A 26,704-nucleotide genomic window follows, 5' to 3' on the forward strand; every position below is an offset into this window, starting at 1 on the left:
GCCCACCCTGCACCCCCCACGCTACGCCACTGTATGTGGAGCAGGAAAAAGGGGGGAAAGCTGGGAGGCAAGTATCTCCTCACCCTTTTGGTGTTTTCTTGGGAGAAGGGATTCAAAGCCAGGTCATCACAGCTCACACACTGAACCACATTTCACTGAGGTTCTTTTTCTTAAAAAACCCATAGGCAGCAAAATGGCTTGGGCCAGCCCGGCAAGTTACTTCTCCTGCAATTGATAACAAGCTTCAAATGCCTGCACTTAAGCATGTTCAAGGTTAAGTTTCTAGAAAACAGAACCAGTGGGACGAGCGTTGGACCTAGGAGGCTAGGGTTCAAATCCCCACTCGGGCAGGAAGCTCACTGTGTGACCTCGGACCAGCCACTCACCTAGCCTAACCTCCCTCGCAGGTACAGATAGGTAGCCGTGTTGGTCTGCCATAGTCAAAACAAAACAAAATTCCTTCCAGTAACACCTTAAAGACCAACTAAGTCAGTTCTTGGTATGAGCTTTTGTGTGCATGCACACGAAAGCTCATACCAAGAACTGACTTAGTTGGTCTTTAAGGTGCTACTGGAAGGAATTTTTTTTTGTTTCTCCCTCGCAGGATTGTTGCGAGGATGCAATGGGGGAGGAGAACTCTTGTCTGCCACCTTGACCTTTTTGGGGGGGAAAAGGGGATTGCATTGCAATGCGATGCGATGCAATCGAATTTTAATGGCCTGCGGCAGTTCCTTTCAAAATACCTCCCAGTGACCTGAATTATAGCTGTATCTATGGTCTAAAATGCGGCGGAAGAGGGATGAGAATATTTGCTCTGTGCCCCCTCCCCTGCCTGCTGATGTTTCCCAGCTGCCTCACGAGGCACGAATGAAGAGAGCGCGCGGCTGCTTAGGCCACCGCGGAGCACAGCCTCGAGACCGCGGAGCCTCCCTGCGCCTGCGCGGAGATCTCTCCCTCCTGCCTTGACATCTCCATCGCCGCTCGGCTGTTCTCCAGCCTCTTGCGTGCGAGAGGGGCGCGCTTGGCCGGCCTGGCGGGCGGCGGTTCCCCGGCTGCAGCTGCTGCGTGAGGGAAGGGGAGCGTGAGGGAGTAGAGGAAGGGCCCTTCCCGCGGCGCGGCCTCTCCCGATGGGCCTCCGCCTGGCGGGGCTATGGCTGCTCTTTACCAGAGCGCGGACCCGTCGGCCTCGGCCTCCCCTAACAAGCTGCTGGCGCTGAAGGATGTCCGGCAGGTGAAGGAGGAGACCACCTTGGACGAGAAGCTCTTCCTGCTCGCCTGCGACAAAGGTAGGGCGTCGCTTAGGACGGGCCGTTGCGGGCCTCGGATGGAGAGGAGCGGCCCGGCGTGGATTTAGGGCGGCGGCGGCGGCGGCGGCGGAGGCAGCTTGACGCGCAAACCTCCGACTCGGCTCCTAAGGGTCTCATGAACTCTGAGGAGAGAAGGAGTCCGTGCCCCCCCCTCCGCTGCGCGAAAAGTGATGGATACCGGGAATATTATATTGCCACTATGGTTGTGACCGCTATACATTGGTGGCTGAAGTGTGTTAACGGATGCTGAGCAGCCGATGAGGCTGCCCGTGAGGATTGCAGGATCTCCCAGTCCCTGGATCACAGCTGTCAACTTATCCCTTTTTTAAAGGGGAATTCCCTTATTTCGAATAGGATTCCTCACAAGAAAAGGGAAAGGTTGACAGCTATGCCCTGTATTTGAATGTGTGCCTCGCACTTTCTCAGCCTCTTTGCCTCTCACACCCGCACCCACTTCCTCAAGGGATGATGATGACCTGCACAGGTTTTTTGCTACCTCTCAAACCCAAACTTCCTCGCACTGCCTTGTGGTTATATATATATATATATATATATATATATATATATATGCCACAGGGAAATCGCAAAAGCAGGGCAAGGTGGATGAAGCGCCTTCTTAGGAAGTCGGATTTAACTTGGCAGCAAAATGTCCTCCTTGAATAAGCATCTTTTGGGGTGTTTTGTCTACCCCCCCCCCAGTTCCCAATGCATAGCTGTCAACGTTTTCCTTTTTTAAAGGGAAATTTCCTTATTCCGAATAGGATCCCTTGCAAGAAAAGGAAAAAGTTGACAGCTATGTCCCAACGTGGGGCGCATGGCCCACAGGGGGGCAATTTGGTTTTGAAGGAAGGCAATTCGAGAATGAGTTATAAACAGTAAATGGCTTTTTAGGCTTCCTCTGTGTGAATAGGAGATCACTTTTAGAATAATAAGAATTATATGTCGGGGGCGGGCTGGAAGGGGTCAGGATTTTAGAGATGCTTAGATGGGGCATGGCCAAAAAACGGTTGGGAACCACTTGTTTACCCTTTGCGCAGCAGATTGAAAATGTTGCTGGCTTCTGTCCTTGAGGACGAATAGGGCTTTTCTCCCTTTCCTCCATTCATGATATTGGGAAGAGAGTTCATCTGAAATTCTGTTGGTTTCTGCATAATCAATTGAGCTCTCTTATGTCCAAGTACTGCATTTCTGTTAGTTTGCTTTCATGGGATGCACTGCCTACTCCTGGTTGCAGTCACCTTCTGAGTTGCGAGGGTTCAGGAGACTTGGATTCAAATCCCCACTCAATCTGTGAAACATGCTAGGTGAACTTGGTCAAGATGCACACTTGTGGCCTCACCTTTGCTCAAGGTTGCTGTGAGGGTAAAGTGGTAGAAGGGAGGGAGAACCAGTGAGCGCATTTAACTGAGGCAGGCCCTGACCACCTGAGTATTTTTTTTCCTGTTTGCAGCTTGTTCTGGCCTTGTGCCTTTCCTCCTGCCATTTATGGATGTGCAGGACAGTCAACAGAGCACTGTGTGCCTGCCCATCACAGTCATTTTCTTCATTAGTTTGTCACTCAGCCTATGCAGGGCAGATTGATTCCCCACCTACAGGGTGCTCCAGGGGAATGAATGAGGGGACCATAACACTGCTGCCTCCTTCTCCAGTCATCTGGCATGTGACTTGGCTAACTCACTTTACCTTTTGACAGGCTTGCCCTGCCTGTCGGTTTTAATTTATTCGTTCACATGCATTCATGTAAAAAGTGGGGGGAACAGTAATAATCTGGAAATGATTCTTTATATATGTGTCCAACATAAAGGTTACTGAGATTTAGAAATGTATGTAGTAAGTACAAAAATTATTAACTGCTCTTATTTTGATTGCTGTTACTCATTACGTTATTAAGGCTAATTTAATTTCCACTTTCTCTTGCTGAAGCATTGCCTTACTAAAAATTAAAAATAGATAATATCAGAAAGACATTCACATATTATAAATTCAACATTTCTGTCTAATACACAAAATGTGTGAAGACATTCTGACTTTTTTCATTTTACCACTTGGATCCAAATAATTTGTTTTATTTAAATTTTAAAAATACGTACACAATGAGAAGAAACAGTAACTTACCTTGAAATATGGAGCCCAATATTTTTGCCATGTTTTAAAACTAACATGGGGGTTTCCTTGTGAGTTGTGTGGCTTTGGTCCTGTGGAAATATTTGAAATGGTATGACCTGTAACAATATGTGACTTTTATAATATGTCACCTGCTATCTTGTACAGAAAGGTAAATGTTAGAAGATGGTGGCAGAGGTTGGGTGTTATTCTTTCAGGGAGAGAAGCAGGATTATAGTATTCTGTTTGTGGGTTTGCAACTGCATCAAGAGATGTTAAATAACTATGAAGTTCGAGCATTTTTTATAGTTGGCTAGGGGGGATTTTTAGATAAAGAGTTTCATTTCTAGAAATTTACTTAGTGGGAAGCTAATTTTTTCCTATAAAACTACTCACAATTCTTCAATCATTTCTAGTTTCCTACACTTGCTGTAGTACCTGCTGCTTCGTGGATAGATCAAGTATTTTTGTATACTAATTTTCAATCAAAGGATAGTGGTTCTTCCAGTTCACCACTTGTTGCCACCATAGTTCTTCTATCTAGGATATTATTTCCGATCTGGAGTTTCTTCTGGAACATAACAAAAAGAATAAAGTATTTAAGTGTACATGATAAAAATGTTATGTACTCCACATATTTAATGTACACCACACTAGTTCCTATGCATCTAATTTAGTGCTAATAGTATGTTAGGTGGGCAGGATGAGGGAAGGATAGTTAAAGCTTTATTTTGTCACTGGAATGTGAGAGCTGAGAGCGTTGCTCATTGGCTAGGCAGTACATGTGCAAGGATCAGTGCTTGTGCATTGCAAGTGTAGGATGTAGGTTTTTAAAATCTCTACTTCGAAAAGCAATTTGGTGTCACTAAGTCAGAGTGTTAAAGCATCTGCTGCACAGCAGAACATAGAACTAAGCTTGTAGGGATGACTGAATTTAAAAGTAAGTGTAATATTTATTGGTGGTGCAGGGGTTGAGTGTTGGACTAGAACCTGAAACATGGGGCTCAAATCCTCGCTCAACCATGCAGGTTACCAACTCTCAGCCTAACCTACCTCACAGAGTTGTTTTGAGGATAATACAGAGAAGGTGAGAGCAATGCATGGCATATTGAGCCCCTTGGAGGAAAAGAGGAATAAATATCGTCTTGTATAATATAATATGATAGAATATCAGCAAATAAAAAGCACTAAAATAGGTCTTTGTCTATTACTGGTTTAGGTGACTTTTACATGGTGAAGAAACTTTTAGAAGAGAATAGCTCTGGTGATATGAACATAAATTGTGTGGATGTTCTTGGGAGAAATGCTGTTACCATAACTATTGAAAATGAGAATCTAGACATACTACAGCTGCTCCTGGATTATGGTTGTCAGGTACTATAATCTTCTTCTTCTTCTTCTTCTTGATGATGATGATAGCCATTGGAATAATCGTGAGATTTAACTTCTTTTTACCTGTTGTTTCAGAAAAGAAACATTTTCCATCAGTGAACCTATCTTTGTCATTTTTGAAAATAGTCTTTTGTTCCCTAGTATGCAGGTTGCTATTACTTCTGCTTTAATGTTCCATTTTTTCAGTCTACAGATGCACTCTTGGTGGCCATTGACTCAGAGGTTGTGGGAGCTGTAGATATACTCCTTAATCATCGACCCAAACGAACCAGTAGACCAACAATTGTTGTTAGTATTACATAAATTAAAAGTATTATGCCCTATCTTAATACTGTTGTTCTGCTCAGATCTTTGTGTTAAGCACATACAGTAGTACCTTGGTTCTCGAACGGCTTAGTTGTCAAACAAATAGACTCCTGAATGCCGCAAACCTGGAAGTAAGTGTTCTGGTTTGCAAAAGTTTTTTGGAAGCCAAATGTCCGATGCAGCTTCCACTTGAGTGCAGGAAGCTCCTGCAGCCAATCAGAAGCCACACCTTGGTTTTCGAATGGTTTCGGGAGTCAGACTCCCAGAACGGATTAAGTTTGAGAACCAAGATACCACTGTATTTGATAGTGGAAGTTTTGGAGAGTACATTTAAGTGTCTTTTGGTTATATATCTGAAAATGAGCAGGGTATTTTTGTTTTTGTTTTCCTTTTTGGAGAGGAATGGGTGCGGTTTTAAAATTATTTGTACCCTGTACCCTATTATCAATACTCAGACTTGGACTGAGCCAGGGCTATCTTAGATTTAAGCAAAAGTAGAGTAGCAATAACTAGGGCTTTTTTCAGTCAGAACTCAGTTCCGGCAGCTCTAGCTAAAAGAGATGTAGTTATTAAATGGCAGTGTGGTACAAAATTAACAAGGTGAATTATATTTTCTGCCATAAGCACATTCAGTTCTGAAGATTTAAAGTTTTAAAATGTGAGAGACTGCAATAAATATATTATTTTTGGCTGTAGATTTGACAATTTTTAGATTTAATCTCTGATTTAACAATTCATAAAGCCAGGCTTCCTTCTCTCTGTTTCAGAAATTAATGGAACGTATTCAGAATCCAGAATATTCAACAACAATGGATGTGGCACCAGTCATTTTAGCTGCTCACCGTAACAACTATGAAATTCTCACTATGCTATTAAAGCAAGATGTGTCACTACCCAAACCTCATGCTGTTGGCTGTGAATGTACATTATGTACTGCCAAGAACAAAAAAGATAGCCTTCGGCACTCCAGGTTACAGTAATTAGCTGTTTATTAATGCATGTAATTTCCTTCCTGTCTTTTAGAACAATTAGATTTTAAGCAACCACTTGCCTGATCACTTGTAGTGAGTAAGAATCATTTTGAGAGAAAATCCGAAGTTCAGTGATAGTGCACATGCATTGCATGCAAAATATTCCAGGTTCAATCCCAGGCATCTCCAGGTACAGCTGGGAAATGGCTCTGGTTTCCTTTGTTTCAGGTGACCCAGGAGAAAAGTTTTTATAAAAGAGGGTTGGTTACCCCCCCCCCCCTTTTCAGGTCATTATAAACCACAGACATGAAATAGATAATTGCATGACCTTCTGCTAAACTGAGAAGAGGATTGTCCCTTTTCTCAAGATTTTTAGCCCACCACATATTTCGGCATGAGGGACGTGAGAGGTTTTCCCCTCTTTGTACTGTGTTCTGATATTATTTATGCAAGATTGTAATGCAGCACATAAATGGGTGGCAGGGTGGTGATGTGCCAGGGCAGGACAGACTTTTGTGTGCCCCAGCCTCCAGGCTTTTTAGCCATTAGGGAACCAGTTACATTCAGACACCCCTGTTAGTGAGTTATTGTATGATTGCAAATAGCATAGCAACCAAATATGTTCCAGCTGAATTGTACAGGATGTCTCTAATTATGTACTCAGACTTAAAGTTTGGGTTCCACTGTCAGTATAATGGGAATTCTGCAAGTATTTGCTGCAGTTTTCATTTTAATATTAGTGTGCTTATCCTTTTGAAATAGCTAATGTATCCCCCTCTCTCTATATATTTGCTATTGTGCAAAACTGTTAGTAGCCTGCCAAATAGCTAGTAACTTGCATTTCTCTGCTGGTCATGGAGAAAATAAGTTTTCTTCCTTAATGGCTAGCATAAAAACAAGCAGGCTGGCAGAGTAGCAATAGAGCAATCCATCCCTCATTTGTCAGCCTGATCATGAAGTTGCCACAAGACATTTTTCGCTCCTGGTGGCTACTGGATGAGTTGCTAACTACAAAGTTGAATTAATAAGCTTTCTTCAATGCTGAAGCCAAAATACACTTAAGTAATTTGCCTTAGCACGCATGCTTTTGGAGAGTACCTAGGGCATTTCATGTTTCTTTTTGTCGTACTGGAAATGGCTTTAAATGTAGATAAATATACCAGACACCTGAAATTAAATAGATTACAAACAAACTATGAGCTGAAAATACCATTAAATAAAAACTGGTTAACTTAAGATGTATTCTTTGATATTTTTATAACAGATTTCGTCTTGATATTTATCGATGTTTGGCCAGTCCTGCCCTAATAATGTTGACGGAGGAGGATCCAATTCTGAGAGCCTTTGAACTTAGTGCAGATTTAAGAGAACTCAGCCTTGTAGAAGTTGAATTCAGGTATCAGTAACAAAGTAATTCCTAATTCTTACTACTGTTTCCTTTTTAGTATTATGCTTCTAAATATAATTGGATCCAGGCACTTCACAAGTGAGTCAACAAAATCCCAATGATCGGTTATAAATGATATCAGAGAATTTACAGTGGAATCCTATGCATTTGTACTTAGGATTGGTTTTGAGTTAAATCATCCATTTGAATCACATTCATTTTTAACTCATTCCAGTCTGTATTCAGTTTGAAGGACCTTTCTTTGGTGAAATTAACATTAAAAAGACATAAGATCGTAAGAGACCTCTGCGTGAGACCAAAGGCTCATAAAGTGCAGCATCTTGGTCTTACTTGGCCCACAAGCAGGACCTGAGTGCAAGAGCACTCTCTGTACTTGTGATTCCCTGTAGCTGATATTCTGCAGCCTACTGCCTCCCAAGAGTTAAAGTAAAATATATTCATCATGTCCATTGTATGTTAGTATGCTTTTACCTTCTCTATATCTTAGAAATGATTATGAAGAATTAGCTCAACAGTGTAAAACCTTTGCTAAAGATTTGCTTGCACAAGCACGGAATTCTCGGGAGCTTGAAGTTATACTCAACCATACAGCAAGTGATGAGCATGTGGATAAAAGGGGGCTGTTAGAAGAGAGAATGAATTTGAGTCGTCTAAAGCTTGCTATTAAATACAACCAAAAAGAGGTATGTCTTTTTTTCTTTCTTTGCTAATGTATTATAAAGCTGTCTGACTAATTGATGGGATAGACCAGACTATGATAGATACATATCTTCATAGGCACACTGCTTCTAATAGTTTCAAGAACCGCAGCATTAGTTAAGTAAAGAGTTGTATCCAATACTAGTCCCATCAAATGGAGAACATCCATTATGGTAGAGAAAATTGCTTGCAGAACTATGTATCCTGGGCAAAATTGCATACAAAAACATTTGTATTTGGAGAAATTCACTCTATAATGTTGATGAGTTTTCTTAAACTTCATGAATTGATGGAGAAATGTGGGGAACTGAAGTTAGGATTGGAAAAATACGAATTGAGAAGAAACTAAAATGACAGACTTGTTCATCACTAGTTGTGAAGTTCTGTTTGTTATCTTGATCCTGAATAATTATTCTAAATTTTACCTCTTAAAAACAGAACCATTGAAATTAGAGTTCGGATCTGCACAACAGGGTGAACTCCTGTTGCTCTGTCCCAACTTCTGCCAACCTAGCAGCTTGAAAGCATACCAGCAGAAGTAGATAAATAGGTACTGCTATGGCAGAAAGTCAAATTGCGTTTCCTTGCGCTCTGGCTTACGTCACAGTATCACGTTGCACCAGTAGTGTTCATGCATAGTAGTGTTGCACCAGTAGTGTCATGCTGACCTGGAAAGCTGTCTGAGGACAAACGCCGGCTCCCTCAGCTGGAAAAGCAAGATGGGCACTGTACCCCATAGTTGCATTTGATGGGATTTAACCATCCAGTGGTCCTTTACTTTTTTACCTTTTACCATTACAGTTGTGGGTGGTGCTGTGGTCTAAACCACACAACCTAGGGCTTGCTGATCAGAAGGTTGTGGTTCGAATCCCCACGACGGGATGAGCTCCCGTTGCTCGGTCCCTGCTCCTGCCAACCTAGCAGTCTGAAAGCATGTGAAAGTGCAAGTAGATAAATAGGTACCGCTCCGGCGGGAAGGTAAACGGCGTTTCCGTGCGCTGCTCTGGTTTACCAGAAGTGGCTTAGTCATGCAGGCCACATGACCTGGAAAAACCGTCTGTGGACAAATGCCGGCTCCCTCGGCCAGTAAAGCGAGATGAGTGCCCCAACCCCAGAGTTGTCCGCGACTGGACTTATTGGTCGGGGTCCTTTTACCTTTACTACAGTTGTACCTTGGTTTTCAAACAGCTTAGTTCATTAACAACTTGGAACTCGAACATCACAAACCCGGAAGTAGGTGTTCCAGTTTGCGAACTTTGCCTCGGAAGCCGAAAGTCTGGCGCAATTTCCGAATCTTACGATTGGCTGCAGGATGCTCCTACAGCCAATCGAAAGCCGTGCCTTGGTTTCTGAATGTTTTGGAAGTCGAACAGACTTCTGGAACGCATTCTGTTCGAATACCAAGGTACGACTGTATAAGTTGTACTGTACAATTGTAATCTTACCCCGTTTTCTCCCCACTGGTTTAAATAAAGCTTGAGCAATGAGTTATTGACTACTTTGGACAGTATTTATTGATGCAGAATTCTTTTCCTATTGCAGTTTGTTTCTCAGTCTAATTGCCAACAATTTCTCAATACGGTCTGGTTTGGACAAATGGCTGGTTACCGTCGCAAGCACACGTTTAAGAAGATTTTGACTGTCTTGACGGTTGGCATATTTTGGCCAATACTATCTCTTTGTTACTTGTTGGCTCCAAAATCTCAAATAGGCCGAATAATTCACACTCCGTTTATGAAGTTTATTATTCATGGAGCATCGTATTTCACATTTCTGCTCTTGCTTAACTTGTACTCACTTGTCTACAATGAAGATAAAAAAAATACCATGGGGCCAGAATTGGAGAGAATAGACTATCTTCTACTATTTTGGCTAATTGGTAAGTATAAAATTAATTGTTACAACTCTAACATTGGAGCCCTGGCAATATTGTCCAGTAATGGAAAAAGACATATTCCAGTCTTAATATAGTTGAAGGATATATTTTTATTTTACCAGGCTTTATGTGCCATTACTATCTAGGGGTGTGACTGATTATGCTGTAGTTGGATCTACGTAGGGCATAAGAGTTGGGAGTTTTGTTTGTGTGCACAGACAATGTAACACTGCAGTAGGAAAATGAGAGAACTCTTATGGTCTCCCATATCTTTTAAACCCTCTCCTGGTCTACGTTCCTCTACTAGTTTCCTTTGAGTGTATTTACTTATGCTAAGGAGAGAAGGCTCTATGGTCATTGGGGAACCCCATACCTTTGAAGGGAAAAATAATGTCCCAGTGATTCTTAAGGTTTCTAAAAAGATCCCAGAGGTGAAAGTCTCGTAAGAATTCAGCCAAACAACAAATTACCATTTAAAGACTTAAATGTGGACAGGCATGTTTGTTGTTGGTTCATGTAACTCTTCTATTTCATATATGAACTGTAGGGTGAGGGGGTCTAAATAAAGGTGGATGTCAGATCACAGAAGCTGAATACTTTCACGTCTTCCGTTGTGTAGACTTTCTTCTCTTTCCCCACCTTCAGTACTGGAAGTGAGTCGGGGTGGGGAGAAAAGTACTTGAAGTCATAAAAATGTAGCAAGTTAAGGCAAGGGAAGGGGATGAGTTTAGTTCTTATCAGGTTGCATCTTTGGCTGTAAAAAAAATGGAATTACACAGACCTGTGACAGGCACCCACATATCTATTTTACCCCTCAACAACAAAAAAAAAGTTGGAATTGTCATATATTATAGTTGCACATTCCATTTTCATACATGAAAGTAATACTTTGTAAGAAGTTTTCAGGTATGAGAAGTAGTCCCTGTGGTGCTGATTCACACATAGCTGGAGTATGCCTGGTGTGGGAGCATGAAAATGTGTGTCTCCAGCCCATACACGGCAAAGCTGTGATGTTGTTATTTTGTACTATTCTGCCTCCTTTATATGGAAGGAAGGATTGTGTAAATCATTCCTACAGTCCACATAACAAGTTTTTTGAAAATAGAACTTAAATATTTGTAGACTTGACCATGTTTATAGAGAACTCTGTTCCTTGAAGTGTGTCAGCTGTCTTTCCAGAAACAATTTGCAGATTATCTGAAGTAACTACAGAACCAGCAGAGGGAGCATGGATCACTACTTTTCAGCATTGTTTGTTAAAATGAATTCAGCAACCTTTGCTATTATTTTCTAAATGCAAATGAAATTACAGTTGTACTTGGTGCACTAAACCGTAACTTAATCTTTTGTGAAGCATACTGCTTAACTAATAATGGCCCTATATATTCTTTATGCTCAGTTTGGAATTGTGTATGTTGCTATTATTACAAATGTTTGATAGTAAAGTAGTATAGAATGTACTGCGGGGGGGGGGGGGAGCATAATGTGACATTGACTAGAAATTTTAAAACTATTAACATTCACTATTGACATAAGAGTATGTCATTTACATAGAAGAGGTTTTTTTCCTTAGTAAGAGATGTAGATACAGACATTGCTTTTGAGACTCACTTCTTGCTATTTTTAACCACACTGATTATGACTTTGAAAAGAGAGACTAGAATATGAAAGGCTGCTAAAGGATAGCACCAACATTGCTTGAGTTTTGACTCCAGGTTAAAATGTGGCTATCTACCCAAGCCACTATAGTGGTACCCTTGCTTGGCTGTTGTAGTTATGTTGTTAGCATAATTCCCACTGTCTTTTAGAAGGTGTGGATCCCTTCTTGCATGTTTTAACCCAATGCTTCTTTGGCAGTACACACAGTTCTTAAGTTCCTCTGCTCTCCATTACTCTGGGGTGGGGGAGTGGGGGAGAGTTTTGTAGTTGATGGAAAGACACATAGAATTTACTGAAATCACTGTGAAATGAATCTAGTCTATCTCACTAACTGCATTCTGTTTCTCTGCTCTAAGGAATGGTGTGGTCAGATGTTAAAAGGCTCTGGTATGAAGGCTTAGAAGACTTCTTAGAAGAATCCCGAAATCAACTTAGTTTTGTCATGAATTCTCTCTATTTGGCAACTTTTGCTCTCAAAGTAGTTGCCCATAACAAGGTAAACATCAACTCAGTGTTTGATAACACTGTGTTGTGCAGAATCCTGTATAACCTTTTAAAAAAATAAGTTTAAAAAATGTTTTAAAACAACAAAACTCTTGGTGGTTGACACCAGCATAAAATTACGCTGTTTTTCAAAATGGAGGGCGTCCTAGGAACATTCATTCTTAATTTAAAGCCTCAAAGTATGTCTTTGATTTCAGTCTCTATATATTTAGCACTAGTAGAGAAAGTAAGCATGTGAAGATCTAGCTGCATTTTGAGTCTTTCTGTTTTCTTATGTTTTTGGTGTGTTTGATGGTGTAGTCGAGTGTTTTTATTCTATTATAGAAAAAAAGGATGTGAACCAACAGCAACGTTGCTATTCATCCAAGTAGATTTGTAGTCTTATCTGAAATTAGTTGCATTCATTGTTGTCATCCATCTGGAGTGTGACTCTGGGGGTGAAGCTAAACTGCTGGAGAATCACAGCGTCTCCTGTGGATGCAGAGACTGGTAACTCGTAACTGCTGCCTCCTGCCTTGTTTCTGCTGCAGTAGCAGCACCAAAGTGACTCCCTGGGGTGCGGAGCCTGGCTAGTGTGTATGGAAGGCCTGATCTGCCCAGATGACAAGGCCACCCCCTCTTGACCTCACAGATGTGACCCAAAGGAAAGCAGAGCATTCATAAGTCTCATGTATTGTGCACATATTATAAAATGAAACGGGGGATTTATGTGCCATATGAGTATATAATACAGAGGCTTATACACCAGAAACCTACTAATTCTAATTAGGCACATTTTTTTCCAGTGAAGGCTATGTTACAAGCTTTAGCTACAGCCTAGAATCATAGAATTGTGGAGATAGAAGGTATCCTGAGGGTCATCTAGTCCAGTCCCCTGCAATGCAGGAATAAACATTCCCTTTATTTTCTTGGAGAATATTTGTGAAACATTGGCTTATTTGCGATGATAAGCAAATCATCTGTTTTCCTAAAGATGATGAAATCTGATTAACTTATACATCGCTTTGCTTTAAATCCTCTATCCTTCTTTCCCTTACAATAACTTTGGGTGGAGTGCTGCTTACACTCCAATTTTACGCATAAGTCACTAAGACTTAGAATTGTGACTTGCTGAAGGCCACAGAGCCAATGGCAGAAGCGAGACTGGGGGAAAAGGGGGAATTTTCATCAGGACCGCATGGAGAAAGGCTTTAAGGCCTTTCCATCAGTGCTATTATCCTGATAATGATTGGGGTTTGCAGCTGATGCTTAAAGCACGCGTGGGTAGAGATGAACACACAGAGAGATGTAAATGCTGACACACATTTCTTGTACTGTTCAGTTTGGCCCTAAGGGAGTGTGGCTGCATTTGATACATCCATCCTTTGTGCTTCCCTTCCCTTTCGTTTTCTTTTCACTTTAGATTACAAGCTTCTTTGGGACCTTTTTATTTTTAAATGCAGGCCGCTAAAGTATTGGGCACATTAATCATATAATCATATATAATAATAATATGGGCTTTTCTTCGTGATAATAATGTATGTGCAGCTTTTTAATTTTGCACCCCTTGGTTTGGTGTGATATCTATCTTACTAGTCTCTGCAGTATAGTGTTCCTGCATCTACGTTAACTGTGGTAGATATTAGTCACAATTTGCTCCCAACCCAAGATTTGAATCCAAGTTATGAATCTTGAGTGAGGAATATACCCTGATTAGGATTAATCATTGTTAATGTTAATACAGACATAATATTGAACAATGGCCAAGAGTCACAAGGAAACGTGCTCTTGAGGGAAGGGTCTGTAGACAGGGGCATGTGATCTACTGCCCACTCCCAGTCATGACTAATGGAGGGAAAACAAATCTGTACCAGCCGTAATGGATGGCAGAAATCGTCTTGCTGCAACTGTATTAACCTGAACCACTCAGATATTCTTTCCTCATGTGGCTGAATCTTCAGAGTTGCCTTTCTTGTTGCCTGGTGTTCATTTAGAGTGCAAGATAAAGCTGTATCTTCTTAGCTCCGCTTGCTAGTCATGTAAGAACCTTCCAGATTAAATAGGCTTATATCTATCCTGACAAAAAATTGCCTTGAGTCAGAAAATCTCATTCAAATAAAGCTAGCTTATATTTTAGACAGAAATAAATTGAGTGTAAAAAAAAAGTCAGTAGGGCAGCTGTTTGATCATTGGTCCATTATTTTACCTCATTCAGTGCTGGATCTTGTCCTGGATTGTTAGCAGCTGGAAAATACTCCTGTTTCTTTGCAGCCTCCTGTTGGCTACATTCAGTAGCAATGTCAAGGCATGCTTTGTTATGAGCAAGCCTCAGGGTGGTGTGTTCCTTCCTTGTCTTGCCATCTCTTCTTTTTACATGAGCGGGCGGATTTGTGACAAATTATAGTCATCCTAAATACACAGAGCGTTGGTTTGTGCAAATCAGTGTTCACTGCATTTGGATATAACAGCAAAATATCATTATCCTGCAAATTATAAACCATTACTCCTGATCTTTGCCTCTCACAACTTAAAAGGGGGAAAGGAAATGTGTGACTCCTGGTGTTTGCTGCAATTTGTTCATGGTTGGAATATGGGCTACAATCAGATAGTGTGTGTCATTGGTTGATGAAAGCTGTCGCTGGATTATCTATTACAACTTAAAGTAACTTCAACTTCTTTCAAAAACTCTAGTTCCATAATTTTGCTGAGAGGAAGGATTGGGATGCCTTCCACCCTACCCTGGTGGCAGAAGGTCTGTTTGCTTTTGCCAACGTTCTGAGTTACCTTCGACTTTTCTTCATGTATACAACAAGCTCTGTCCTAGGGCCACTTCAGGTAAGTTGTCCTAGGGAGGAAATGCCTAGGCGTAATTGCCTCTGGTTTTTTCAGATAGACTCTCTACTTATATTTCAATTTCTATCACTGTGTGTATTGATAGTTATTCTTTCTGTAGTTGGATAGTGACCTGATTATGTGGGCTTATTGGGGCATATAAAGTGGTGGTTCTTTCACTGGGCTAGAAACTTTAGAAATGAAACGGAAATGGCATTATACATGGTACACAAAGGAGTGCAGCATCCTTTAAAAAGGAAATTGCTTTATGTGCCATTTGAAGGTGAATTGAGATCAAAGCGTTAGCAGCACATCCTATTTATAGTGCCAGATATTCTGGAAATAATTCAGAGGCCTAGTTCCAAAGATATCTAGTTGTGTGACAACAGCAACCAAGGAAGGTAATATAAAAGAGTGCACACCTGTCTGTTAGACACGGCTCAAAGAGCCATATTATTGTTGTGTTCGTCCCCGATTACAGTTAACACATGAGACATATAAGAAAAAACATCAAATGTTACCCATAAGACACTTTGTGTCACAGCAGGGAGAGTTCTCCAGTTTTTATTCCTTTCCATCTTACCAACTTAATCTCATTTTCTATTGCAAATTCCTCATTAATAGAACAGGGAGGCAACATATTGAACATTAAAAAGTCCGTATTCATTTTTGAAGACATTCACTATGTAATGTACATATTTATTTATGTATTGCAACTATAACATCCATTTATATTAGCCCTCTATGTAGTGAAGTCAGAAATCCAGTTGTACATAAACAGCCAACAGTCACCCCATTCAATGGCACACTGGAGCTTTAGTTGCTCTTGTTGGCGACCATAGACTGACCCACATACTTTTCCAAAAGTAGGTTGTGACTTTCAAATGCCCATAAACTGCACCCCTTCAGTGAAATGAAACACATATTACTGCAGCATCATATATACTTTCAAAGCAGTTTGCCATCTTCCTTTATCTCAAACTGTGAATGCTCAAATGCTTTGAAAAGTTGAATAAATTGATTCCTTCCAGTAGCACCTTAAAGACCAACTAAGTCAGTTCTTGGTATGAGCTTTCGTGTGCATGCACACTTCTTCAGATACACAATGTGTATCTGAAGAAGTGTGCATGCACCCGAAAGCTCATACCAAGAACTGACTTAGTTGGTCTTTAAGGTGCTACTGGAAGGAATTTTTTTTGTTTTGACTATGGCAGACCAACACGGCTACCTATCTGTAACTGAATAAATTGATGTTTATATTTATTGTAAGTTGCTTTGTGGATACACGGGTCAAAATGCGGGATGGATATATCCTAACTTCACTGCTACCAAAAACAGTCTTTACAATAATCTTTACAATAAGATTGTTTTTGTGTAACAAACGCTTCAGATTTTCACAAAAAAGTGTCTTCTACAAATGTATAACACTTTGTAGGTATAACACTGACTACTAAAGTTCGTGCCTAAATTATAGCTACCCTTAACAGGATTTGTTTTGTCATCCTATTAATCTCTCTGGGCAGTAAAAAAAGAATCTGGTACCCCTAGTATCTGTGCAGTACTCCAGGGAAAGTTCTATAGCCCTTCCCATTTTTGTTTTAGGGTTAGTGTAAAACAGGGATAGCCAACATAGTGCCTTCTAGATGTTGTGGAGTACAATTCCCATCATCCTTGATCATTGACAATGTTGGCTGGGGAATATAAAAATTGTAGGCAACAACATCTGAGGGGTACTACATAGGCTAACCCTGCTATAGAAATTATACATCAGAAGCTTTAAATCTCTATTAATTTCATAATCCAATCCTATGCATATTTACTCATAAGTCTGTGATCCTTTGCATTCATGCTTGGATGTAAACCTCATTGAACATAGTTAAAGTTTTCATACCATCTTCAGTCATGAAATTGTTGAAGATTATATGTATATACATATGTAGTTTTATTTGTATGCTGCCTTTCCGTATTTTAAAACCATGCTCAGGATGGCTTCTAAAATGAAAAAGTACCTAATTACAAGAATAACAAAAGTTGTCATAAATAAGTAAAACATCAAAAATGTATGCAACCAAATTGAACAATTTCCACATAAATCATAATAAGATCTCAAATAAAGATACGAAAAGTAATATCAGCAACATAACTCCTTAAACAATACCCCAGATTATCATTGATTCTACGTGTTATAGTTATTATTTTTGCTTCAGACATATCATTTGAGTTAAGGAAACAGTCTGTATTTTGCTTTTACTATGAGAATAAAAATGATGCAGGATAAAATAGCATGTGTGTTTGTACAGTACAGTACAGTACAGTACAATAAAATGTAATTCTTGTAGTCTGTGGTTTTATTACAGCTCTCTCCCAACAGTGTTCAGAACAGCTGCTTGACTTTTTTATAGTGTTGTGAATTTGGTCAGGAAAATCTGCTTTCCTGAAAATAGTTTTTCTAGCATGCCTTCTTAATATGCAATCACCATTTGATATTTGATATTTCATAGCTGTTTAAAACTGAGAACAAATCAATATGTTCCTACAGATTTCAATGGGGCAGATGTTGCAGGACTTCGGAAAATTTCTTGGAATGTTTCTTCTTGTGTTGTTCTCATTCACCATTGGGTTGACCCAACTGTATGATAAAGGGTTCACAGTGGATGAAGAAAAGGACTGTGCTGGGATTTTCTGTGAGCAGCAAAGCAATGATACCTTCCACTCGTGAGTTTCATAGTGTTGATTGAGATCACAGTTTTTCTTTTATAGAACATGAATGCATTGATTCCATTGATCTGGCCTTTAATGCACAGTAACTACTTGATCTAACTACAGTTTTTCTTTATTCCAGATTTATTGGCACCTGCTTTGCCCTGTTTTGGTACATATTCTCTCTTGCACATGTAGCCATTTTTGTCACGAGATTTAGCTATGGCGAAGAACTACAGTCTTTTGTGGGCGCTGTTATTGTTGGCACATACAATGTAGTAGTTGTAATTGTCCTTACCAAGCTCTTGGTGGCGATGCTCCATAAAAGCTTTCAGCTGATAGCGGTAAGTGTTTTGAAAACAAGATTTATTGTATTTTAAGTGTCAACAGTGCTCTTGATTCTGTATAGCACAATCATGTGGGGCTTGATCCGGAAGCTGCAGTTAGTGCAGAATGCTAGAACACAATTGCTGACAGGAGTGGGGTCTTGTCAGCATATAACACCTGTGCTCAGGTATCTACACTGGTTGCCAATTTGCTGCCAGGCTGGGCTCAGGCTGCTATTTTTAGCACATATAAACCCCTTAACAATTTAGGACCCTTTTATGTACGAGATTGCTTTACCCCACATGTGCCCACTCAGCCACTTCGATCAGCGGAATTGTCCCTTCATCAGGTGACACAAAATGCCCATTCCACATTTGTAAGAGCTCGATCATTTAGGGTGGCAGCACCTGTACTTTGGAAATCCTTGCCCATTCAGATCAAGCAGGTGCCTTCACTGTACAGTGGTACCTCAGGTTAAGTACTTAATTCGTTCCGGAGGTCTGTTCTTAACCTGAAACTGTTCTTAACCTGAAGCACCACTTTAGCTAATGAGGCCTCCCACTGCCACCGCGCCGCCAGAGCACGATTTCTGTTCTCATCCTGAAGTAAAGTTCTTAACCTGAGGTACTATTTCTGGGTTAGCGGAGTCTGTAACCTGAAGCGTATGTAACCTGAAGCGTCTGTAACCCGAGGTACCACTGTACTGTTTTCAACACCTGCCCCAAACATTCTTGTTTGGACAAGCCTACCCAGAGACTTAGGAATGTATGTGTTAAAGTGTGGTTGTGGATTTCACACGATTTTACTGTTTTATCTTTTTGTAAACTGCTTTGAAGTTGGTTTTTTTTTTACAATCAAGCAGTTTATAAATTTTATGAAACAAATAATAGACATGTAAATACATGGTGGTAAAATAGGTATTGTCGGGAATTCTGGCCCCATTATGAACTGAGCCCAAGCCTCTACCCAAGTTTGAGCCTGGTTCTTGGTGGGTTTCCTGTCAGCCATCTCTTCTTCTCACCTGCAGAAAGGGGAGAAGAAAGCTTCATGCACATGGTTAAATATTGGGTGCATCTTTTTCTTTGTGCATGTATGGGGGGTTGCACTTTTGTGTGTGTTAATTCCCTGTCACTTGGTTTTGTAATTTATAATCACCACTCAGCAGAACCTTTTGATATCTATTTTCCCAACCCCCCCCTTAATTAATTTAGAATCATGAAGATAAAGAATGGAAATTTGCTCGTGCCAAGCTCTGGCTTAGCTATTTTGATGATAAATGTACGCTACCACCACCCTTCAATATTGTTCCATCTCCAAAGACTATATGCTACCTATTTAACAGCCTCAGCAAGTGGATCGGCTCTCATACATCATCTGGCAAAGTCAAGCGACAGAATAGTTTAAAGGTAAGACATAGAAACATAGAATCATAGAATGGTAGAGTTGGAAGGAACCATGAGAGTCATGTAGTCCAGTCCCCTGCAAATAGTTATAAAATACTAACAGGGAGTGCCCAGCGGTGCCCAGGAATTTTTAGAAGCTAAAAGATACAGTGATTTTTAAATGGAGTGTGTAATTCGTCAGTTTACACCTATCATGCAAAAAACCCCAACAATACAAAAAACCAGGTGACAAAATGGGTGAAGTCATGCCAAAGGCATGTTTTGGTCCACCACCTTGATTCAAAACGGTGCCTGGCATCCAAACATCAATGAAGTATCTTACACAAGTCATTTGCAAGCTATTTGAGTGCAACCTCTGAAGTCCTTTCTGCTTTTCCCTCTCATAACATTATTTAAGGGTTTAAAGTACAGTAGTGCAAATTCAGTACAGGTAAATGAGGTTTTTTTCTATAGCAAGATGTTAATTCTAAAATGATGCAGATTTGTTAGTTTTCCCCTACCATGTGCTGATTTTAAGCATTCCCTGTGACATGTCAAAACAAAATACCCACAGGAAACACTGCAGCCTCTTTGTTTTACAACTGCTTTGAATAAACATATCTTGGGCACCCTCTCATCAGGTATCACGATGAGTTCCTCTCGCAGGTAAAAATAATTGAAGAATCATCCGACATCTTAATACAGACCTTGGTATAGAGACAGGAATTTTTGGGTTTGTTTGTTTGTTTTTTTAAGGGAAGGCATGTTTTGTGCATGTAAAACTAGCATGGGTGGGCTTTCTCTTGCTCAGTGAGGCTTCTCCTTCCCCTATTGTGCTGCTTCCCACACAACACCTAAATATGCTGCAGAGGGTTTAGTGAACCCCTGGAGAATTTTTTCTGGGTGGGAAGGCAAAGCACTGAGTGGAAGTCCCATTCTGCAAGTGATTTCCATTGCACATGCTGGTGGGCATAATTAGACGTAGCCCATTAATTTCTTATCCAGATAGATCATCAGTTCCTCTATAGCAGGCATGGCCAAACCTGGCCCTCTAGATGTTTTGGGACTACAATTTCCATCATCCCTGACCACTGGTCCTGTTAGCTAGGGATGGTGGGCGTTTGGCCATGCCTGCTCTATAGCAACTCTGTATCCTATTCTTAGTTTCTGCTGTGTATATTGCTAAAGATGAGAAGAAATTAGAATTTGTTGATGGTTGTGTGTGTGTGTGTGTGTGTGTGTGTGTGTGTGTGCGTGCATGCTATACAGGCTGAAGCAGTCAAAATGCAGAATGCACTTCAAGACACATCATAAGATGCATATGTGCAGCATATTATTAAGGAGTTAAGCATTTGGAGGACATTCTAGGAAACAAAACTTTTACCCATTGTATTCATGGGATACACTGAGTATAATCCATAAGTATAATCTGTCAATTCATGGCAGAGAACCTAGAAAAGCTAGTCAAGCTGTAGACAAATACACATTATATAGTCAAAGAACTGAGCACCCAGGAAACACTCAGCCATGCAATTTGAAATCCATGGTGGAGCTATTACGTCTAAAACTTTAGGTGGGGCAGAAATATGGAGAGACAGCAGGAACAGATGAGAGAGAGAGAGAGCACAAGGCAAACACAAACACACACACACACACACACACACACTCAGAGCAGTTTGGGAATGGGAACTCATCACTGGCTCACTGCTGGCCACTTGAGACTCAAAGCAGCCACTTCTGCTGAAAACTCTACATTGCTCTGCCACCACACTGATCACTGGTGAGATGAACTATCCAATATAGGAAGGTACAAAGACATCACCTGCCAACCTTCCAGGATCTGTCTCCCTGTCTAGCAGGCATGCATGCACAAATGTGACTGTGCAAAATAGAACATTGGGGTGGGTCATGCCCAGTGTTATTTTACAATTATACACAAGCTTTTTAACTGGGGTGGAATTCATAGCCATCTGTACATTATATATAATATGTCACTGTTTGCTTACAGGAGTGGAGAAATCTGAAACAAAAGAGAGATGAGAATTACCAAAAGGTAATGTGTTGCTTAGTTCATCGTTATTTGACTTCCATGAGACAGAGAATGCAAAGCACTGATCAAGCAACTGTAGAAAATCTCAATGAGCTGCGGCAAGACTTATCAAAATTCCGAAATGAAATGAGAGACCTGCTTGGGTTCCGGACTTCAAAGTATGCTATATTTTATCAAAGAAACTAGGAATCAAGGTTTTAAATAAAACACCTAAATTTAGACACCTTCATTGGAATATTTTTATTTTCAGCTCAAATAATAAAAGATGAAAATTTCTTCTCGTTACATTTTTAAAATGCCGTTGCATGTGATGCAGCCAAACTCAATTGTGAAGAAAGTAACTATTTTTTGTTCTTTTGAGGCTTTTTATTAAGTATACAAAATGTAAAATTTGTACATAGTCTGCCAAATGCAAATGTTGAGTTTGTAATGTGTCATTAACAATTGGATCTCAGAATTTAGGCTGCATTCCTAACCCTTGAAGAAAGCACCATTCAATTCATAAGGACTTACTTCTGAGTAGATAGACATGGTTAAGATTATGATTTGTTTGCACACATTTGCGTTTTTGAGAAGGAAACAGTAATTGAATCTCCATCCCCAAGACCAATATAGGTTAGGCAGTACAAATAACTATATTTACAATATTAAAAGAATTGTTATCCTTTCAAGTAGAAGTATATATGTGAGGAGAGATATTGGAATACTTTAAAAGAGCACATTTGTGAAAAGGCTATCAATAAAGATTACAGAATACATTTTTTAAAGGCTATGAAAAGTCATATCATTATAACAATAATATTTGTCATTCTTGTACTCCACACTACTGAATGATACCAAAGATATCACTTTGGAACTTGAATGATGATAATATTTTAGAAAATAGTTGAGTAAATTGCTGATAGATAATTCTAAGGTGTCATCTGTGTCCATGCCTTTTGGCTCCATTTAAATCAATTTGATTTCAAGTGAGTTCCTAAATTCACATTTACCACACAGTACTGTACATGAAATACAGATTTTTCAGTTGTGGGCCCCAGACTCAGTGTTGAAATTGAAGTAAACACAGGGCAACCACTTGGGATTTAAACAAGCCACAACTTTATTGATTACAGATGTCAACAGGTTTGGACGTAGGCATTTGGTGTGAGGGAGAGGGGGTGAGGAGAACCCCTGGCACTGAGCGCTTCCTGGCACCCCACTACAGTTGCCGCTGCTGCCTCCTGTAGCCCCGAAATCCTACCCTGCTATTAAGGATTGGCACTTAAAAGTGCCTTTTGTTCAACAATCTGTTGCCACTCACTGAAGAAAACACTTGGGAGGCCCAGCTTTCAGTTTTAGACATTTCCAAGGCCCAGGATCTTCTTTGGGAGCCTTCTGGCAATGTCCTTCTTTGGCAGAGACCAAGCTGTGACTGAAAACAGCCCAGGCTCGGCTCCTTTATATGCCATGGGAACAGACCAGATGGAAGCCAAGAAGACTAAGTCTTCCTTCTGGTCTGCCCCCAAGCTGCACCCGCAAGCTTGCCTGTGATTGGCTGAGACCATGGCTGAGACCCAGCAGTCAGCATAGCTTGCGGGGGGAGGAAGCAATGTTCGACAGTGAAGCCAGGCAGGCACCTGCTACCGCCACCTGTGCAGGACCTATATAGATATCCTACAGATGACAACGAAAGGAATTCAAAGCTGGTCTTCTGAGATCACAGCATTAGCTGTTACAGCAGCCTCCCCCAACCTGTTGCCTTCCAGATGTTATGAACCACAGCTCCCGACAGTTATGCTGAAAGGTTGGGGAGAGCTGCAATAGGCAAGCACTCTTTGTTATAACACTGTTAATGAAATGACACCTTGCTGTCATGCTGAAGCATTTCTTAGAATGGAAATTCTCTGCGTGTATATCTACACCTATGCATAAGGATTGAGAGATTATGGTGTCACCAGTTCTAGTTATCAGTGGGTCAAGGTAGATGCAGTGAACTTAAAACTCATTGATTTAATCGGAAGCATCCCAGATTTTAATGGGATTGGGTCCTGTGTGTTCATGGGAAATACTTTATGAAGACATTAATGGTTTTGTCCTTATACTTCCTGTTTTGAATGCATTTTGCTTTTGCATTTTATCACTTATTTATATAATAAGTATTGTCATTATCTGCTGTTTCATTCTACTTGAGGAAGAATAAGCTAGGGATTGTTAGTACGGAATACTGATGCTCTGTTTACTTGGAAAGGAAAACCCTTAATTCTATGCCATGGTTAATACTTAGCACACCCATAGTGACAACATGTTATTTCTGCACAGGGCACTGGTGTGCTTAAGTCTCATTGATGTCATGCGGTGTAAATATAGTAGGAATTGCTGTTGTCTGACTTTATATTAGCTTGCAGAATTTAAGGGCAAAAGGTCTGGTCTCCTTGTAGCGTAAATCAGGATGAATGAGGGAACAAGGTTTAAGTCAATATTCCCCCTATTTATTGTAATGATGTTTTTATGAAAAAAATAATATATTTTGTATATTAAAAAGATATATGTGTGACTTCATTAGAAAGAATGCAGATTACCTAAAGATTTTTTTTAAATTGTATGTAGACTTCAATATAAATAATGACTCAATCCAGTTTTATGAAAAAGCTGGTGGCTTAAGATATATGAATGCTTTGTGCCATATGTTGTATCTTCTCTGTTGAAACACTAGAGAAACAGAATAAATAACTATTTTTTGCGGGGGGAGGCAAATGCTGACCTAATGGATAATCTAAGAATCTGTTCAGAAAAATTGTTGCCATTGATACCATATACAGTATATCACATGAAACTGTGTGCTTTGGAGATCTTAATTGTAAAATGCGGAACAAAAGCTACTTTTTTTGTTACACTATCCCCCCCCCCCCCGTTTTCCTGCCTTTTTCATGCAACCAGATTATAACTGTGCTTCTGCTTTTTAAAAAGGCTTTATAGAAATAAATGACAAAACCTGTGTTTTCCAGGTTCTTACAACTAATTTCAGGGGCCCTTTCCAGAATGTTTATCTTGTGGTACTGTGGTTGTAACTATTTTTAAGGAGTAGTTACAAATGATTTGCTCCAAATCTAGTCTTCTCTCAGATGTTATGTTTCTGTTTTTTTTAAAAAAAAAATCTTGCCATTATCATTCCACAAGTACACAGCATGAATAGCACAAAATAAGTGATGCAGGAAAAAACTCAGAAAAAAACCTGATGAGAATGTGTTTTGCTGCAGAATTCAGGATTTATACTGTATACAATGCAGAATCCAATAAGGTACGACAGCAGTTGATGGCTTTCTGCTGATGAGCCAGCGGATGTCTTTGGGGTAATCCTTCCAGACTTCATTGTGTTTCAAAGTGAATTTTCATTTCATATCATTCTTGAATTGGATACTTCTGTAATTTAAGCTTTTTTAAAGAGTTGTTTCATTTCCTAATAAGCTTTTTGACATTAAAGAATTGTTGCCTAAAAGCTCAGGTGATTAATTTGTTTCATTTGTATCTTGTCTTTTTCATGGAGCTCAGGACATCATTTTTTCCTCTCGAAGTCCTTGTGAGGTGTGATTGGCTGAGATCATGTCTTGTACAAAGCTACACATGCCCAATTTAATGTCGTGTTAAATGGTAGTTAATGGATTGCTTTGAATGCATATTTTGCTCCTTCCTTACTCTTCCCCTAGCACACATTTGAGCAACAAACAGTTGTTTTACTCAGGTTAGCAATCCTTATAAGTGAAGAGCAAACCTTGGCTTTAGAATGCAGTTTGTTTGGAAGCAAAATAAGCTGCCATGATCATGGTTTGTTGCTCCTGCTCACACCAGGGGAAAAGTGAAGGAATGGTTTTGAGTCACAGTAACCCTTTAATAATGGTTTGCCACCATGTGCAAACACTGTTGCGCTGAGGACAACATACCCAAGTGAATTTGAACCTGGAACTTCCATATCCATTCCCAACACTGAAGCCACTGAGTTTTTTAGAACTGTTTATTAAGTGTAGCTTATACTGCAAGGAAACAGGAAAACTAAGTTAAAATGAATTACTATAAATATTGCACTTCATCACATCAGTCATTTTTTTTAAAAAAATCCTTCTGAGAAAAGTATAAATTAAGAAATTCACGGTAGTGAAAATTTGGTATGGTACAGGCTGGCTGATGTTGCTGAAGGTTTTGAAAGATAAAATTGGCAATCATGGTATTTTTCTTTTGATTTTTGCAACATCAGTCTATGGGGAAAAACAAGGTTGAAAAATTCCGGAAAGTACACTACGTTCCTGGAAAATCTCCCATTTTATTTGCATGAAGAGAGATTCTGGAGGATAGATGACAGGACTCGGCTGCAAAAATTCACATTCAACACTGCTTGTTTTTCAAGATATTCAGGATCTTTTGGTTCTTCGTCTTGAAACTCATTGTAAAACTGCTGGGCAGGATTTTACCTCTGCCATCTTCTTCTACCTGTCCCATAATGACGTAATTTAGACCTGTTGAGAGGGGAAGAGTTTTAAAAAATAGTGGAACAGAATTTCTGGTTCTACAATTTGGAAAATACAGCTCTATTATTTCATGCAATTTTTATAGTGTGATCATTGAGTAAACCTGTATATCTGTATTGTTAATGGCCAATGGCCTTCTATAGCTTTTATAATCTCTTAGTTGAATATGTAGATTTCAGGGTATGATATCTTTTGGTTTCTCCTCTCAGAGAGGGAAACAGATCGGACTTTACTCAGAACTGTAAACACCAGACCAGGGAATTGCCAATGTGATGTCCTCCAAACATTACCGGACCATAGTTTCCACCATCCTTGAACACTGCCATGCTAGATGGAGCTGATGGAAGTTGGAGTGCAACAAAATCAGGAAGGCACCATATTAAGTATTCCTGGATTAGAGTGAACATTAATTAATTTTGAAACTGAACATTTACCTTTAAGGAAGAATAAGTTCAGTTGTAGAAGGTATCTCTGGCATAGGGTTGGATGTTTTGGAAATATTAGGATATATTGAGATGAGATTATGAACAGGTCCTTTCACTTTGAGGTGAAGAGGAGGCATAAAGCTGTTAAAAAGTTAACAGCAGTGCAATCACTGTTACATTAAACCTTGTCTCGTTTTTTTAATCAACAGGTGCTCACTAAAATGTTGGGAAAAACTGACTTTTATTTAATTTTCATTATGCCCCACTAGCGCCTGCTCTACA

At 39.9% G+C, this 26,704-nt stretch overlaps 2 protein-coding genes across 4 annotated transcripts in view; one reads left to right on the forward strand and one right to left on the reverse strand.

Moving 5' to 3' along the window:
- Positions 1-611: 611 nt before the first annotated feature.
- Positions 612-24,973, forward strand: TRPC1 (transient receptor potential cation channel subfamily C member 1). 2 transcript variants are annotated; one of them, XM_083739422.1, is made up of 13 exons: positions 612-1,286; positions 4,630-4,784; positions 4,989-5,090; positions 5,876-6,084; positions 7,344-7,475; positions 7,975-8,170; positions 9,729-10,065; positions 12,078-12,217; positions 14,896-15,039; positions 17,576-17,751; positions 17,879-18,080; positions 19,275-19,469; positions 21,454-24,973. In XM_083739422.1, the coding sequence occupies exons 1-13, from the start codon at positions 1,151-1,153 to the stop codon at positions 21,679-21,681; spliced, it is 2,352 nt and encodes a 783-aa protein (XP_083595548.1). In that variant the 5' UTR covers positions 612-1,150; the 3' UTR covers positions 21,682-24,973. The 2 variants fall into 2 exon arrangements, with proteins under 2 accessions (XP_083595548.1, XP_083595549.1); XM_083739423.1 differs by having other exon boundaries at positions 615-1,286; positions 5,876-6,078.
- Positions 21,725-26,704, reverse strand: part of PCOLCE2 (procollagen C-endopeptidase enhancer 2) — a 28,332-nt gene continuing 23,352 nt past the window's right edge. For both annotated transcript variants that reach the window (XM_083739790.1, XM_083739789.1), the window contains exon 9: positions 21,725-25,985. In XM_083739790.1, coding sequence (XP_083595916.1) covers positions 25,855-25,985 — 131 coding nt within the window. In that variant the 3' untranslated portion in view covers positions 21,725-25,854. The remainder of the gene's footprint in view (positions 25,986-26,704) is intronic.

This window comes from Podarcis gaigeae (genome assembly GCF_964106915.1).
Source record: "Podarcis gaigeae genome assembly, chromosome: 5".
Classification (NCBI taxonomy): domain Eukaryota; kingdom Metazoa; phylum Chordata; class Lepidosauria; order Squamata; family Lacertidae; genus Podarcis; species Podarcis gaigeae.